General features: G+C 42.6%; 1 protein-coding gene across 1 annotated transcript in view; it reads right to left on the bottom strand.

Annotated features, from left to right (window-relative positions):
• Nucleotides 1-231: 231 nt before the first annotated feature.
• Nucleotides 232-12,313, bottom strand: part of SLC16A14 (solute carrier family 16, member 14) — a 33,618-nt gene continuing 21,536 nt past the window's right edge. Inside the window, exons 4-5 of the mRNA XM_011951969.1 lie at nt 9,590-10,564; nt 232-1,505 (exon numbers count right to left, since the gene is read on the bottom strand). Of these exons, the coding sequence (XP_011807359.1) occupies nt 1,354-1,505; nt 9,590-10,564 (1,127 nt within the window). The 3' untranslated portion in view covers nt 232-1,353. The remainder of the gene's footprint in view (nt 1,506-9,589; nt 10,565-12,313) is intronic.

Raw genomic sequence — 12,313 nt, forward strand, 5'->3', positions numbered from 1 at the left:
CTAAAAATACAAAAAATAAGCCGGGCGCGGTGGCGGGCGCCTGTAGTCCCAGCTACTCAGGAGGCTGAGCCAGGAGAATGGCGTGAACCCGGGAGGCGGAGCTTGCAGTGAGCCGAGATCGTGCCACTGCACTCCAGCCTGGGCGACAGAGCAAGACTCCGTCTCAAAAAAAGAAAAATAGACATCTCAGATAAAGAAAGGGCATTATTAGATGTCATGGATCACAGTCATCTTCTGTATGAAATCAATCAAGAGAACTATTTTTAAAACTGTGCCACGCTCAGGCAAATGAATGGTCTATATAACAACATGAGAGTCTACAGATAGGCTATTTGTTATCACTACTCCAATGACAGGTGTGGCACAGACATCTACACTAAGGGCATGCCATTTATTACCCTCACAAATTGATAGTGTTATATTTTGGATTAGCAACATTCCTTGGAGATGATTTAACTATTAACTTTATTTGTCAGTTAGCAATTAGTTCTATATTACATTTTTTGGGCAGAAGAAACTCAGAAAAAAAATTACAGGCCCCAGATCATGTTTATCATCTAAGAGGCCAATGATATGAATAAAAGTGCTTGAATTGTAGCCCTTTATTTAATGTTGTGCGTACAAATCCGGCTTCTGCTAAGGAAATCATTACTGTTATTTCTTTGTTAAGGTTTTGTCTCAAGATTCCATTTATAACTGGATAACAGTGAATTAAGATTAATGGCAAATGTCTTCTTTTAGAGGAGGATTTATGAAGCCCGATCCCTAGCTGCAGAATTCCCTCATAAAAATACAAGCTGTGTTTCTTTAATTGTACTAAATTGTATTACCTGTGGAATTAGAGCTTGCCTTTGTTTGATGCTAGTAGATCAATAGCTCCCTGTAATAATTAATTTCTGAAATCTAGTCATATTCTTGTGCTTGAAACCCATTTATCTGGAAGCTTTCTGGAAGCACACAGATACTTCGGTTTTGTCTTACAAAGAAGTGCTTGAGTTGAAAAGCTTTTATTCCCTGTGTTTGTTTTAAAAGCTATATTTAAAAACCTAGTTCCAGTAGATGACAAGAGAATGATTTTGATAAGGGTATTTCTACCAATTATTTACTAGGCTGTCTTTGAACAACACTGTCATCTCTAGAATGTATGTAGTCCTTAATACCTTCCAGCATTACATCTCCCCAAACAGGGAGGCAGTGCTGCTTACAAATGAGGCTGTGACAATGGCATTTACAAATGACAGTGCCAGTTACTATACAAAATGCTTTCCCACGTCCTGTCATAGGTGCCTCACAGCAACCATGCGAGGTAGGCATGAGTATTACAATGAAACCTACGTGGAACATTACATGATACTAAACATGTGCACCATCCATGTATTTTCTTCTGGATTGTTCTATAATTCGAATGCACGGCTGAATAAGTAAAAAGAGTATTCCTATCATGTAAAGCAAACCACATATGTAGAAGGAAAAATCATATTTTTGCGTGATGTCATAGATCCACCCTACAAAACAAAAAAGAATATATTCACTGTCATGGAGTTGATACAATAAAAGTCAAGACTATAAAGCAGGTATTTATTGCTGCTATAAATGTTTCTAAAAGAATTTATATGTCATTTCATACCAATAAAATGTTTCATTTATCCATTTCTTTTCCTTTTATTTGTTGTTTTTTATATTTTTTGGTTCTCATTTAGCAATTTTTAAGGGGGTGCTATACACCAGTGTTCCCCGTGCCTGGGGAGGGCTGCATTCATAAAGCCATTTGGTTGCTTTGGAAGGCGTTTGAAGCAATTCCCGGCTGACTCATGGGGAGAAACTTCTGGTTCACTCGAAGGCCCTCACAAGGCCAGTAGTGAAAAGCGAATCCAATGATTTTCTTTTTTCACAAGTGCAAACACAAATTTTTCTAAAACCTACAAAAACGATTCGAAAGTTTTCAGTGTGTATCAAAAGAGGCTGGGCAGAAGACATTTGAACTTGCATTCATTCTGAAGTATTTGAGGGTACACATCTGTTCTAGAAAGAATCAAAATCTTCAGGTATTATAAAATTCACATTTATAGTCACAAAACTTTAATATTTACATTTATAAAACTCTAAGTTGCCAAAGATACTGCCATAGATGCTGACTAAATTATGTTATTTTCAAATAATAATTTAATATTATAATTTAACAGCTTAATATAATCATCTTATTAGACATTCTGTAAAATACCACTATATTTCATGAATTCTAAGACACTGATGTGCCATTATGTTATATATCAGTAAAAAATAAATATTCTTGTGAATTCAAATATGACTCAGTATATCCTCAGGACTTTGTAAAAGGCATTCTAATTTCAGATGTGAAATATGAGAAAAACGTGTCTCAGAATCTATGAAATCTGTTTCCTATATTTCAGTGATTAATTCTAAGAATGGGTCACAAGTCATGGTTCCCACATAGTCAACTACGCAAACTGAGTGCATTGAGCTACACACAAGAGTTTTATTTATGGTAAAAATGCCATTTTTTTCCCTTTTAGTAAGCACATTAGCAAAGACTTAAAATATAAATGATTTAATGGCCAGGCTCAGTGACTCACACCTGTAATCCCAGCACTTTGGGAGATCAAGGCGGGCAGATCACATGAAGCCAGGAGTTCGAGACCAGCCTGGCCAACATGGTAAAACCCCCATCTCTAAAAAATACAAAAATTAGCTGGGTGTGGTGGTGCATGTCTGTAATCCCAGCTACCCAGGAGGCTGAGGCATGAGAATTGCTTGAATCCAGGAGGCAGAGGTTGCAGAGGAGCCGAGATCGTGCACTCCAGCCTGGGCAACAGAGCAAGACTCCGTCTCAAAAAATAAAATGAAATAAAAAAAATAAGATTTATGATCAAACATAGTATTCCGTGGCCACTTTTCAGAAACATCGTTAAAAAAACTAATTGGCAAACGAGTGCATAAATGCAACTTAAACTTCTCTTATCAAGAAACAGCCACAAAAAAGCAACTAGGAAAGGTGTAAACCAGTCCTTCTGACTTCCTGGTTGTTATCTGTATCTCTTTGTTTATTGTATCTAGTGTGTGATGACTATGCCTGGATTATCTATTTACAGGGATCAGTCAAGGCATTCATAAAGAAAAACAAACAATAGCATACAAATTTATAATGCTTTTTTACAAAAGCAACAAGTTAAAAGGTATGAATTTTGGATCTACTTTAAAAGGAAACCAAGTTTCTGAATTTGTTATTTCATGTAAAAAATAGAAATGAAAAAAAAAATCTGACTCTTTAGAAGTGGCTCAGTAAAATGCTCTATCATCTTTTCTTAATCTATAATTGGAGACAAGAGGGACAAAAAAGATTAAACATAATCCAAAAGTAATGCTTCAGCTTCAGAATTGAATGGAAAGGCAATTGACACTGACCTACGAACAAAAACACACCCAACTTCTACTCAGTGTTACCAGCTGGCAACTGTGGACAGTTGTGAATTAGGACAAAATGAGCAATTCACTTGCAGATAATGCAGCGTGATCTGTATCAACAGAGTACGTGATGGGAATAACTGTAATCTACAATTTTAAAAAAATCACTAAATACAAATGAGGTTCCCATAGTCCACTTATCTCCATATGAAAGTTGACCAGGTCATTTTAACGGCTAAATCCTCGCTTTCCACATGATCAAGTGATTGAGAGCAGGAATGATGACTTTAAGTAACCAACACCTGAATGCTTTGTTTCAAATGGCTGAAACAAGTCGAACTATTATTGCTGCCTAACATGGACCTCAGAAATGGGACAAAATCCTACCTGGCTGGAAAATTAAGCTGTATTTCATTGACTATTTATTTGCTTTTTGGTGGAAGTGGTTGATTATAAGCTCCAGGTTCTGTGATGTGGCCCCTGCCTAGCTTTCTCCCCTGCTCACCAGCACAAGCTGTGCTGAATTTGTTAGCATCTCAGACACATTTCTCTTGGCTCTTTGAACATGTCCTGTTCCCCCTTCTGGGTGGAATTATTATTATTATTATTATTATTATCATCATCATCATTATTATTTGATGATATTATTATCATCATTATTATTTGGGACATAGTCTCACTCTGTCACCCAGGCTGGAGTGCAGTGGCACAATCTTGGCTGACTGCAGCCTCCTCCTGGGTTGAAGAATTCTCCTGCCTCAGCCTCCCGGAGTACCTGGGATTACAGGCATGCGCCACCACGCCCAGCTAATTTTTGTATTTTTAGTAGAGACAGCGTTTCCCCATGTTGGCAAGGCTGATCTCAAACTCCTGACCTCAGGTAATCCACCCACCTCAGCCTCCCAAAGTGCTGGGATTACAGGCGTGAGCCACCGCGCCTGGCCAAATTCATTATTATTATTATTATTATTTTTGATGGTCCTTTTTCCTCTAAAAATATAAACATTTGTAAAAGCATCTCCACATGCCCAAGCTTCAAATGTAACGCATGTCAGTTTTTTTTTTAAAAAAAGCACACCCAACTTTACTGAACAATTTAACATAGCACAAACTGTAGGAGTAGTCCTAACTTTCATGTTAAGTTAATCCCATAGGTTTTCTCCAATCTACCTTTAGGATTTATCTATAAATAACTCTGGATCCTGCCATCTCCCTTTGGTGCCTGTTTTAATATTTCTGCTAGTTTGAATTCAAACCCAGTCAGATGTAAAGCAGGTCAAGAGAGACAGGACTCCACCAGGAGCTTTGACCCTCAGCACATGTTGACACAACTTTTTCAGAGAGAAGACAGTTCCCACAAGCTGCCTTCCTCATGTATCCTCCACCACCCCTCCTGGAGGTCTGACCTCAGTTCCTGGATTTGGAACCTGGGATTCTTGGCAACCCAGGATTCTTGGCAACTCTCATCCAAGCACCAATTCAAACCTATAGCTTCAAAGTAAAATCTGGTTCCCTATTAAAGTACATTTTCTTTTCATTTGAGTCTGTCAAATAAGTAATGCTGTTTTTCTTATTAATTAAATAAGGGCCCCAGCTTTTGGTGGAAAACATTGCAAATTATTAAGGTGTTAGATTTTATGTGACTGGAAGAGATGTGTGTGGAATATTGGTTAGTCAAATCTGATGGCTGAGGTTTTCCCATATTATACACTGAAACATCTAGGAAAGTATGTACTACTATTACATAATTTTGTATTTTATTTTATTTTAATTTTGAGACAGAGTCTTGCTCTTGTCACCCAGGCTGGAGTGCAGTGGCGTGATCTTGACTCACTGTAACCTCCGTCTCCCAGGTTCAAGCAATTCTACTGCCTCAGCCTCTCACGTAGCTGGGATTACAGGTGCCTAATTTTTGTATTTTTGTAGAGATGAGGTTTCACCATGTTGGCCAGGCTGTCTCCAACTCCTGACCTCAGGTGATCTGCCCACCTCAGCCTCTCAAAGTGCTGGGATTACAGGCATGAGCCACCGCACCCGGCCTATATTATATCTTTAAAGGGATTGAACAAAACGCCCAACAATATTATAAATAAATTAGATCAAGAAGTCCATGCTGCTGAATGACATGGTTGAAATGTCTGTTCAATATCTCTGATTGTACATTCTTGAAACTTTTTTTTTTAAAAAAAGGAAATGTGAACAGTAATTTTCCTTGCAGCAAACCCAGCTAAGCAATAATTTCTAGTGCACTTCGAATTTCTAGCAAGAGTGTAATGTGGTCATTTAGTCACTCATATTGCCAGTCGCTCTGAGCCTACAGTGCACATAAATGGTGGCTTGCATCTCATTGCAATGTTGGCTCCTTGGTCTGGAAAGTCAATAATGAAACATCATGCAGGTAGCCAACGAATGTTGTTCATCATTCCTTAGTGCATGAATTCAATGGAAGATGAAGAAACCAACAAATGCAAATAAAGAAAGTCCCCTTTAGCTTGCTGGCCTAGACAGGCACATCCGAATGTTGATTTTGGGGTTTCCATAGCACCACATGATATGCATCATAGAAGGCTCCCAATCATTAACACAACAATTTCTGTCATCCATGGTGGATCCCATTCCACTACAGAACCCACCTCTAGGGAGGAACCTCGAAGCAGTCAAGAGATAAGACCTGATGACTGAGGGTTGGGTATAACTCCCTGTCCCCTACTTGTCGTTCCTCTCTCTTCCACTCAAGAAAGCTCACTAGAATGCAGATGAATGGACAGCACAGGACCACAGGGATGGGATAAGGAAACTATCCTGGCAAACTCTGGTGCTTTGACTAACATTGATCATGAGAATTACTCAGGCCACACCTCACAGTTGTGTCGTGACGCTGCCATTGAAATCTGATGGATCAAGACAAAACAACCCGAGCCTGCCCATTAGAAGAAAGTACCCCTGGATCATGCAAAGAACCATCAGTGACAGAGTCCATTTATGCATACAATGTATCTGAAGGACCTCCAATAAGAGGGCGGAGGAGCAACTACTAGGTCCCCATACCTCCAATGGATATTTAACATCTCTAGCAGGCACCATTGGCTGACTGATTTAACTGCCAATCCCAATTCTTTTCTCCTTTCCTTCTTCTAGTACAGAGGCTGGAAAGCAAAATACTCCATTCACAGCTCCCCGTGAAGCTTGAACTAGCTGTGTGATACAGTTCTGGCCAATCAGATGTAAGTGGAATTCTGATGGGACTGAGCCTTTCCCCACTTCCTTCTCCCTGCTATAAATGATGATGCAGTGACTGGAGATACAGCAACCATTATGTCACCATGAGGCAGTTAACATGAGGAAAGGGCTAACAGGATCTCTGAGACATTGCCCCAACACCCTCCAGTCCCTGAACTCTGTATTTCTGGTTATGTGACAGAAATATGCTTAAACCATCATTGTCAGGACGTTATAATCAAATGCATTCTGACCTGACAGAGAATTTTACATAATGAGATCAGTGAGCAATTTTAGACCTTTCAACTGCCAATATAGTTTGCTCCGTTGCTGTAGCCATTTTCACTTAAAAATGCTGCATCTGCATCTCTGTGCACAGGCAGACACCAGGAGCAGCTTGCTCCAGGAGGAGCCCTATATGTAGCCCTGGGGATTCCTAGAGGGACTCTTGTACCTTAAACCTTTAGTCAGCCGACTGCCGGTGTTGTCTGCTGCATAGGCAAAAATCTATGATTTCTCGTACTTTAGATTTCAAGGGGATTTAAAAGCGTGTTTGTTGGCACAAGCTCTCTGCCAGTGGGGGTCTTAAGGGAGGAGGTGACTTTATGACTTATAGAAAGACTGGGAAAAAAGGGGCAGGGAGGGCTTTGTCCTGTACCCATGAGATTCCTTCACCCACTGGGGAAAGATACTCCTGCCAGAGGATATGAGAATAAAGAGCCTGTAGGGCCCAGACAGGAGGGTGCTTGGGGGTGGCTGGGAGAGGGGACATCTGAACAGGTGAGGCTCCACTGGGTTAGCTCGAGGCTCTGCACAAAACCTCTAGCAGCTCTGACAATCACTATCAGCCCTGGCTGGCTGGCTGAGGGTCACCACCAGAGAGCACCTTTGTATTGGCATTCTGCCCCAGCCTTTGCCATGCTATGCAGACTCCTATTTCCAGTTCTTGGACAGAAGATAGACCTTGTTATCTTCACCCAGCAGCTGGTGTCTTGGGGCATGAGTCTACCTGCCCAAACCTGACTTGCCTTTCCACAAAGGCACTGGCCCAGACACAAGATTCCCTGATGCCCAAGGCTTCTGGTATGCTCGAATACCAAGTTCTCTGGTGAATTTGCCTCTTGTAAATGAAGGGAATACATGACAGAGATCGTATCCTAGATGTTGCCAGCTAGTGGCCTTCAGGCCTGTGGTAGGCAGAATGCTCCTATCCCTAATTTCTCGACCCCATGAATATGTGACCTAATTAGGGCAAAAGGGACATTGCAGGTGTGATTAATTTAGGACCTGGGCTGGGGATATGATCCTGGATCATCTCCCCAGGTGAGCCCAGTGTAATCACAGGCACCCTTATAAGTGAAAGGAGGTGGCCGGGCATGGTGGCTCACGCCTGTAATCCCAGCACTTCAGGGGGCCGAGGCGGGAGGGATCGCAAGGTCAGGAGTTCGAGACCAGCCTGGCCAATATGGTGAATCCCCATCTCTACTAAAAATACAAAAAAATTTAGCCAGGCGTGGTGGCGCATGCCTGTAATCCCAACTACTCAGGAGGCTGAGGCAGGAGACTTGCTTGAACCCAGAAGGTGGAGGTTGCAGTGAGCTGAGATCATGCCACTGCACTCCAGCTTGGGTGACAGAGGGAGATTCCATCTCAAAAAAAAAAAGGTGAAAGGAGGTGGCAGGAAGTCCGAATCAGAGAGAGGTGGGAAGACATTACACTGCTGGCTTAGAAGATGGAGCAAGAGGGTACATGGCAAAGAATGAAAGTGGTCTCCAGATGCTGGAAAAGACAAGGAAACAAATTCCCCCCTAAAGCCTCAAGAAGGAATTCAGCTCTGCTGACATCCAGAACAGTAAGATAATAAATCTGTATTTGTGTGTGTGTGTGTGTGTGTGTGTGCGTGCTTGTGTGTGTGCATGCATGTGTGTGTGTCTGTGTGGAGATGGGGTCTCACTTGGCCAGGCTGGTCTCGAACTCCTGGGTTCAAGTGATCCTCCTGCCTCGGCCTCCCAAAGTACTGGAATTACAGGTGTGAGCTACCACGTCTGGCCAATCTGTATTGTTTTAAGCCACCATAAGTTTCTGGCAACTTATTACAGCGACAATAGGAAGCGAAGGCAGGGCTGGATTGAGTCCATGGATGTGTTCTGTTGCACCTGCCACATGGTGTTTTGGAAATCTGTTAGTGCTACCTAATAGTACAGATTCTTAGCTTCCCTTTGGGGAGAAACAACACCCAGAAGATCTGGCAACAATTCTCAGTATTTCTTGGTGACAGAAATCAGCTGCAACTGCCCAGAGGCCACCTTCTTCAAATGGGAAAGGAGCCCGGCAGTATTCCATCAACCCATCCGCTTTATTTCCTCACTCTACCAGCCTGACTGCCTTATCATGTGGATAGGATCAAAAGTTCATCTACATTTCATCTACATTCTACATAAAAGAATGGCCTTGGCTGGGCACAGTGGCTCATGCCTGTAATCCCAGCACTTTGGGAGGCCAAGGCGGGTGGATCACTTGAGGTCAGAAGTTCGAGGCCAGCCTGGCCAACATGGTGAAACCCCATCTCTACCAAAAACATAAAAAATTAGCCGGGCGTGGTGGTGTGCACCTGTAATTCCAGCTACTTGGGAGGCTGAGGCAGGAGAATCGCTTGGACCTGGGAGGCAGAGGTTGCAGTGAGCTGAGATAGCACCACTGCACTCCAGTTGGGGCGATAGAGCAAGACTCCGTCTCAAAAAAAAAAAAAAAAGAAAAAAAGAAAAGAAAAGAAAGAATAGCCTTTAACTTGCTCAAATGTATAAATGAGAAATTAGGGGGCAGGAATGGGAAGATAAAAGGAACATGTGCACAAATGGAAACCTCCTTCTTATCTTGGACTTTATAACATAACATAACACACCATATCCACATGCACTCTGAGCTCTTAAAACCTCACAGAGTTTACCTGCAAAAGGTGGTCCCAGCAACGCAGAGATGCCATTAGCACAGATGATGATGCCGTAGGCATTGGCCAGGTGTTCAATGCCAACCAAGTCTTCAGTCACTACGGGCATTAGGGAGAAATAACCACTGGAAAACCCTATCAGTGCGCAGATGACTGCCAGGCCAGCGTACGTGTGCATCAGCGGCAGAATAAAAATACTGAGGACAAGGGTGAAGTTGGCCAACAGGAAGACGTTCCAAACACTGATGCAAGGTAAGTCGGCTATGACGCCCAGGATCACTTTTCCGAAGATGTGAACTATTGCTATAATTGACGTCAGAGGGAAAATGTCGTTTTGCTCCGATAAGTTATACAAATTGACGATTTCTGGGAGGTGAATGAAGGGGATGACAAAGCTGCTGTATGCAAACAAAGCCCAGAAAATAAAGGCTACAAACATTCGATTGGTAAATAGAGAGGCTGTCCCAAAGTAGCCCGAGTACCAGTCCTCGAAGCCCTTCCTGACTCTCATGGTGAGCCAGCTGACCGTCTTCAGAATCCGAAGAGCCCACATGTTCTTCCTGTGCCCCGCCCGATCGGGGCACTCCTGGGCTTGCAGGTCGCCGAGGGTCTCCTCGTTCCCGGGCCCACCATCCTTCTCTTCTGTTCTCTGCTGTCCAGCTGACTTCACAGATTCCGTGGAGTGCGCCGGCAGGACGCGCAGATCTTTCTCTCCTGGGTCGTTTGGGTTTCTCCCAGGAGAGAGGGGCCTCATGAGCGCCCCACACACACACAGGTTTAAGGAAACGGCACCTTGGATCAGCATGGCATTCCTCCAGCCGTACTCTGCGCACAGGTACTTCAGCAGCACAGTCATCAGGAACGTACCGAATCCGGTTCCCGTGGTGCTGAGGCCCTGGGCGAGGGCGCGTCTCTTCTGGAAATACCTGCCCACCATGACCACCGCTGGCAGGTAGGCCATCCCGCTGCCCAGGCCTGCACAGGCCGACAGGGGAAGAAAAGACACGGTGCAACGTCAGTGGCCATATCCAGAATTTGCAGCAAAGATCACTTGCATTTCCTTAATTAGCATCTATTTACGCTTTTTTATTTCTAACAAAGCTGTAACAGTGATTATTTAAAAAGCAGCCCCCAGGGATAAGCGGCAGAAAGACCATCCAGCCAAGCAGGTTTCTAGCCCGCCATTTTTCCCAACAGGCTTTGCGGCACAAGTTCCTCCAGTAACAAAATGGAGCCGCATTCTCACATCAGAAAAATATTCAGGCAGGCAAGACAATGTATTTTCACCGCTGGTATGCCCAGGACTGCCCAGAACAGACAGCATGTGTTTAGCAAGTTGCTGGGAGAATGAATGGCTTCTCTGAGGATCTCTGCCGTCTTAAGCCTCCCCTGATTGCACTATGTGTCCAGAGACCCCAACCTGGCTCCTTAGTCTCAGCAAAAGGAGTGTTTATTTCCTCACCTATAACACAAAAACCCCAGTGCTAGACCTATTCATTGGACGATTATAGGGAAGAGTTTCTAATGTACTCAGGGAAAATATCTGACTTTTTTTTTCTTTGAGACAGGGACTCACTCTGTTGCCCAGGCTGGAATGCAGTGGTGCAATCGCAGCTCATGGCATCCTCGAACTCCGCAAGCTCAGATGATCCTCCCATCTCAGTCTCCCAAGTAGCTGGGACTATCACCGCGTGTGACTAATTTTTGTGTTTTTTGTAGACACGTGGTTTCACCATGTTGCCCAAGCTGGTCTCAAACACCTTGGCTCATGCGATTCACCTGCTTTGGACTCTCAACGTGCTGGGATTACAGGTGTGAGCCACCGCTCCTGGCCAACATCTGACACTTTTAAAGAACCGTTTTCACCAGAGGAATATGTTCTAGTGATCTATTGCACAATATGGTGACTGTACTTAGTAATAATGTATTGTGTATTTTTCAAATTGCTAAATGTAGATTTTCAATGTTCTCATCACAAGCATGTGAGGTGATGGATATATCAATTAGCCTTATTCAATCATTCTACAATATATACATGTATCAGAACATCACATTTGACTCCACAAATATTTACCATCGTCAATTATGACTAAAATAGAAATACTAAAAATGTATTATGTATAATGAGGGAAAAAAAGAACTGTTATCAGGTCCTTCAATCAATGGTTTTTAAACTATGCTTCAGAGGATACAGAAGTGCTTTATGTGTGTATGTGTATAGATATATATTATAAGAAGCAACTTGGGATTTATATGGACAGTAGGTTATTATGTTCACTTTCTCATCCTATCAAAAGATACATACTTAAGCTTATATGTTTTTTATATATGTGTGTGTGTATATATATATAAAATCACATTTACCTATTAGCTAACATTTACTGAGCACTTTGCTTAGTGCTTTATACAAATTATGTCATTTAGTGGTTTCAACAACCATGTAAACTAAGCTCTTCATTATACCCATTTTGCAGATAAGGAAACTGAGGTGTAAGAAGGTTAAATAACTTGCCCAAAGTCACACAGATAATAGCAATGAAAAAAGAAAAGCCAGAATTCCAAGCTAACTTTTAACTCTTATGCTAACACATTCATTGTAGCTCTGTACTCAAAAAGAATGTCAAACTGGGCCGGGTGCGGTGGCTCAAGCCTGTAATCCCAGCACTTTGGGAGGCCGAGACGGGCGGATCACGAGGTCAGGAGATGGAGACCATCCTGGCTAAC

The sequence above is a fragment of the Colobus angolensis genome, unplaced genomic scaffold, assembly GCF_000951035.1.
Source record: "Colobus angolensis palliatus isolate OR3802 unplaced genomic scaffold, Cang.pa_1.0 Scaffold33, whole genome shotgun sequence".
Classification (NCBI taxonomy): Eukaryota; Metazoa; Chordata; class Mammalia; order Primates; family Cercopithecidae; genus Colobus; species Colobus angolensis.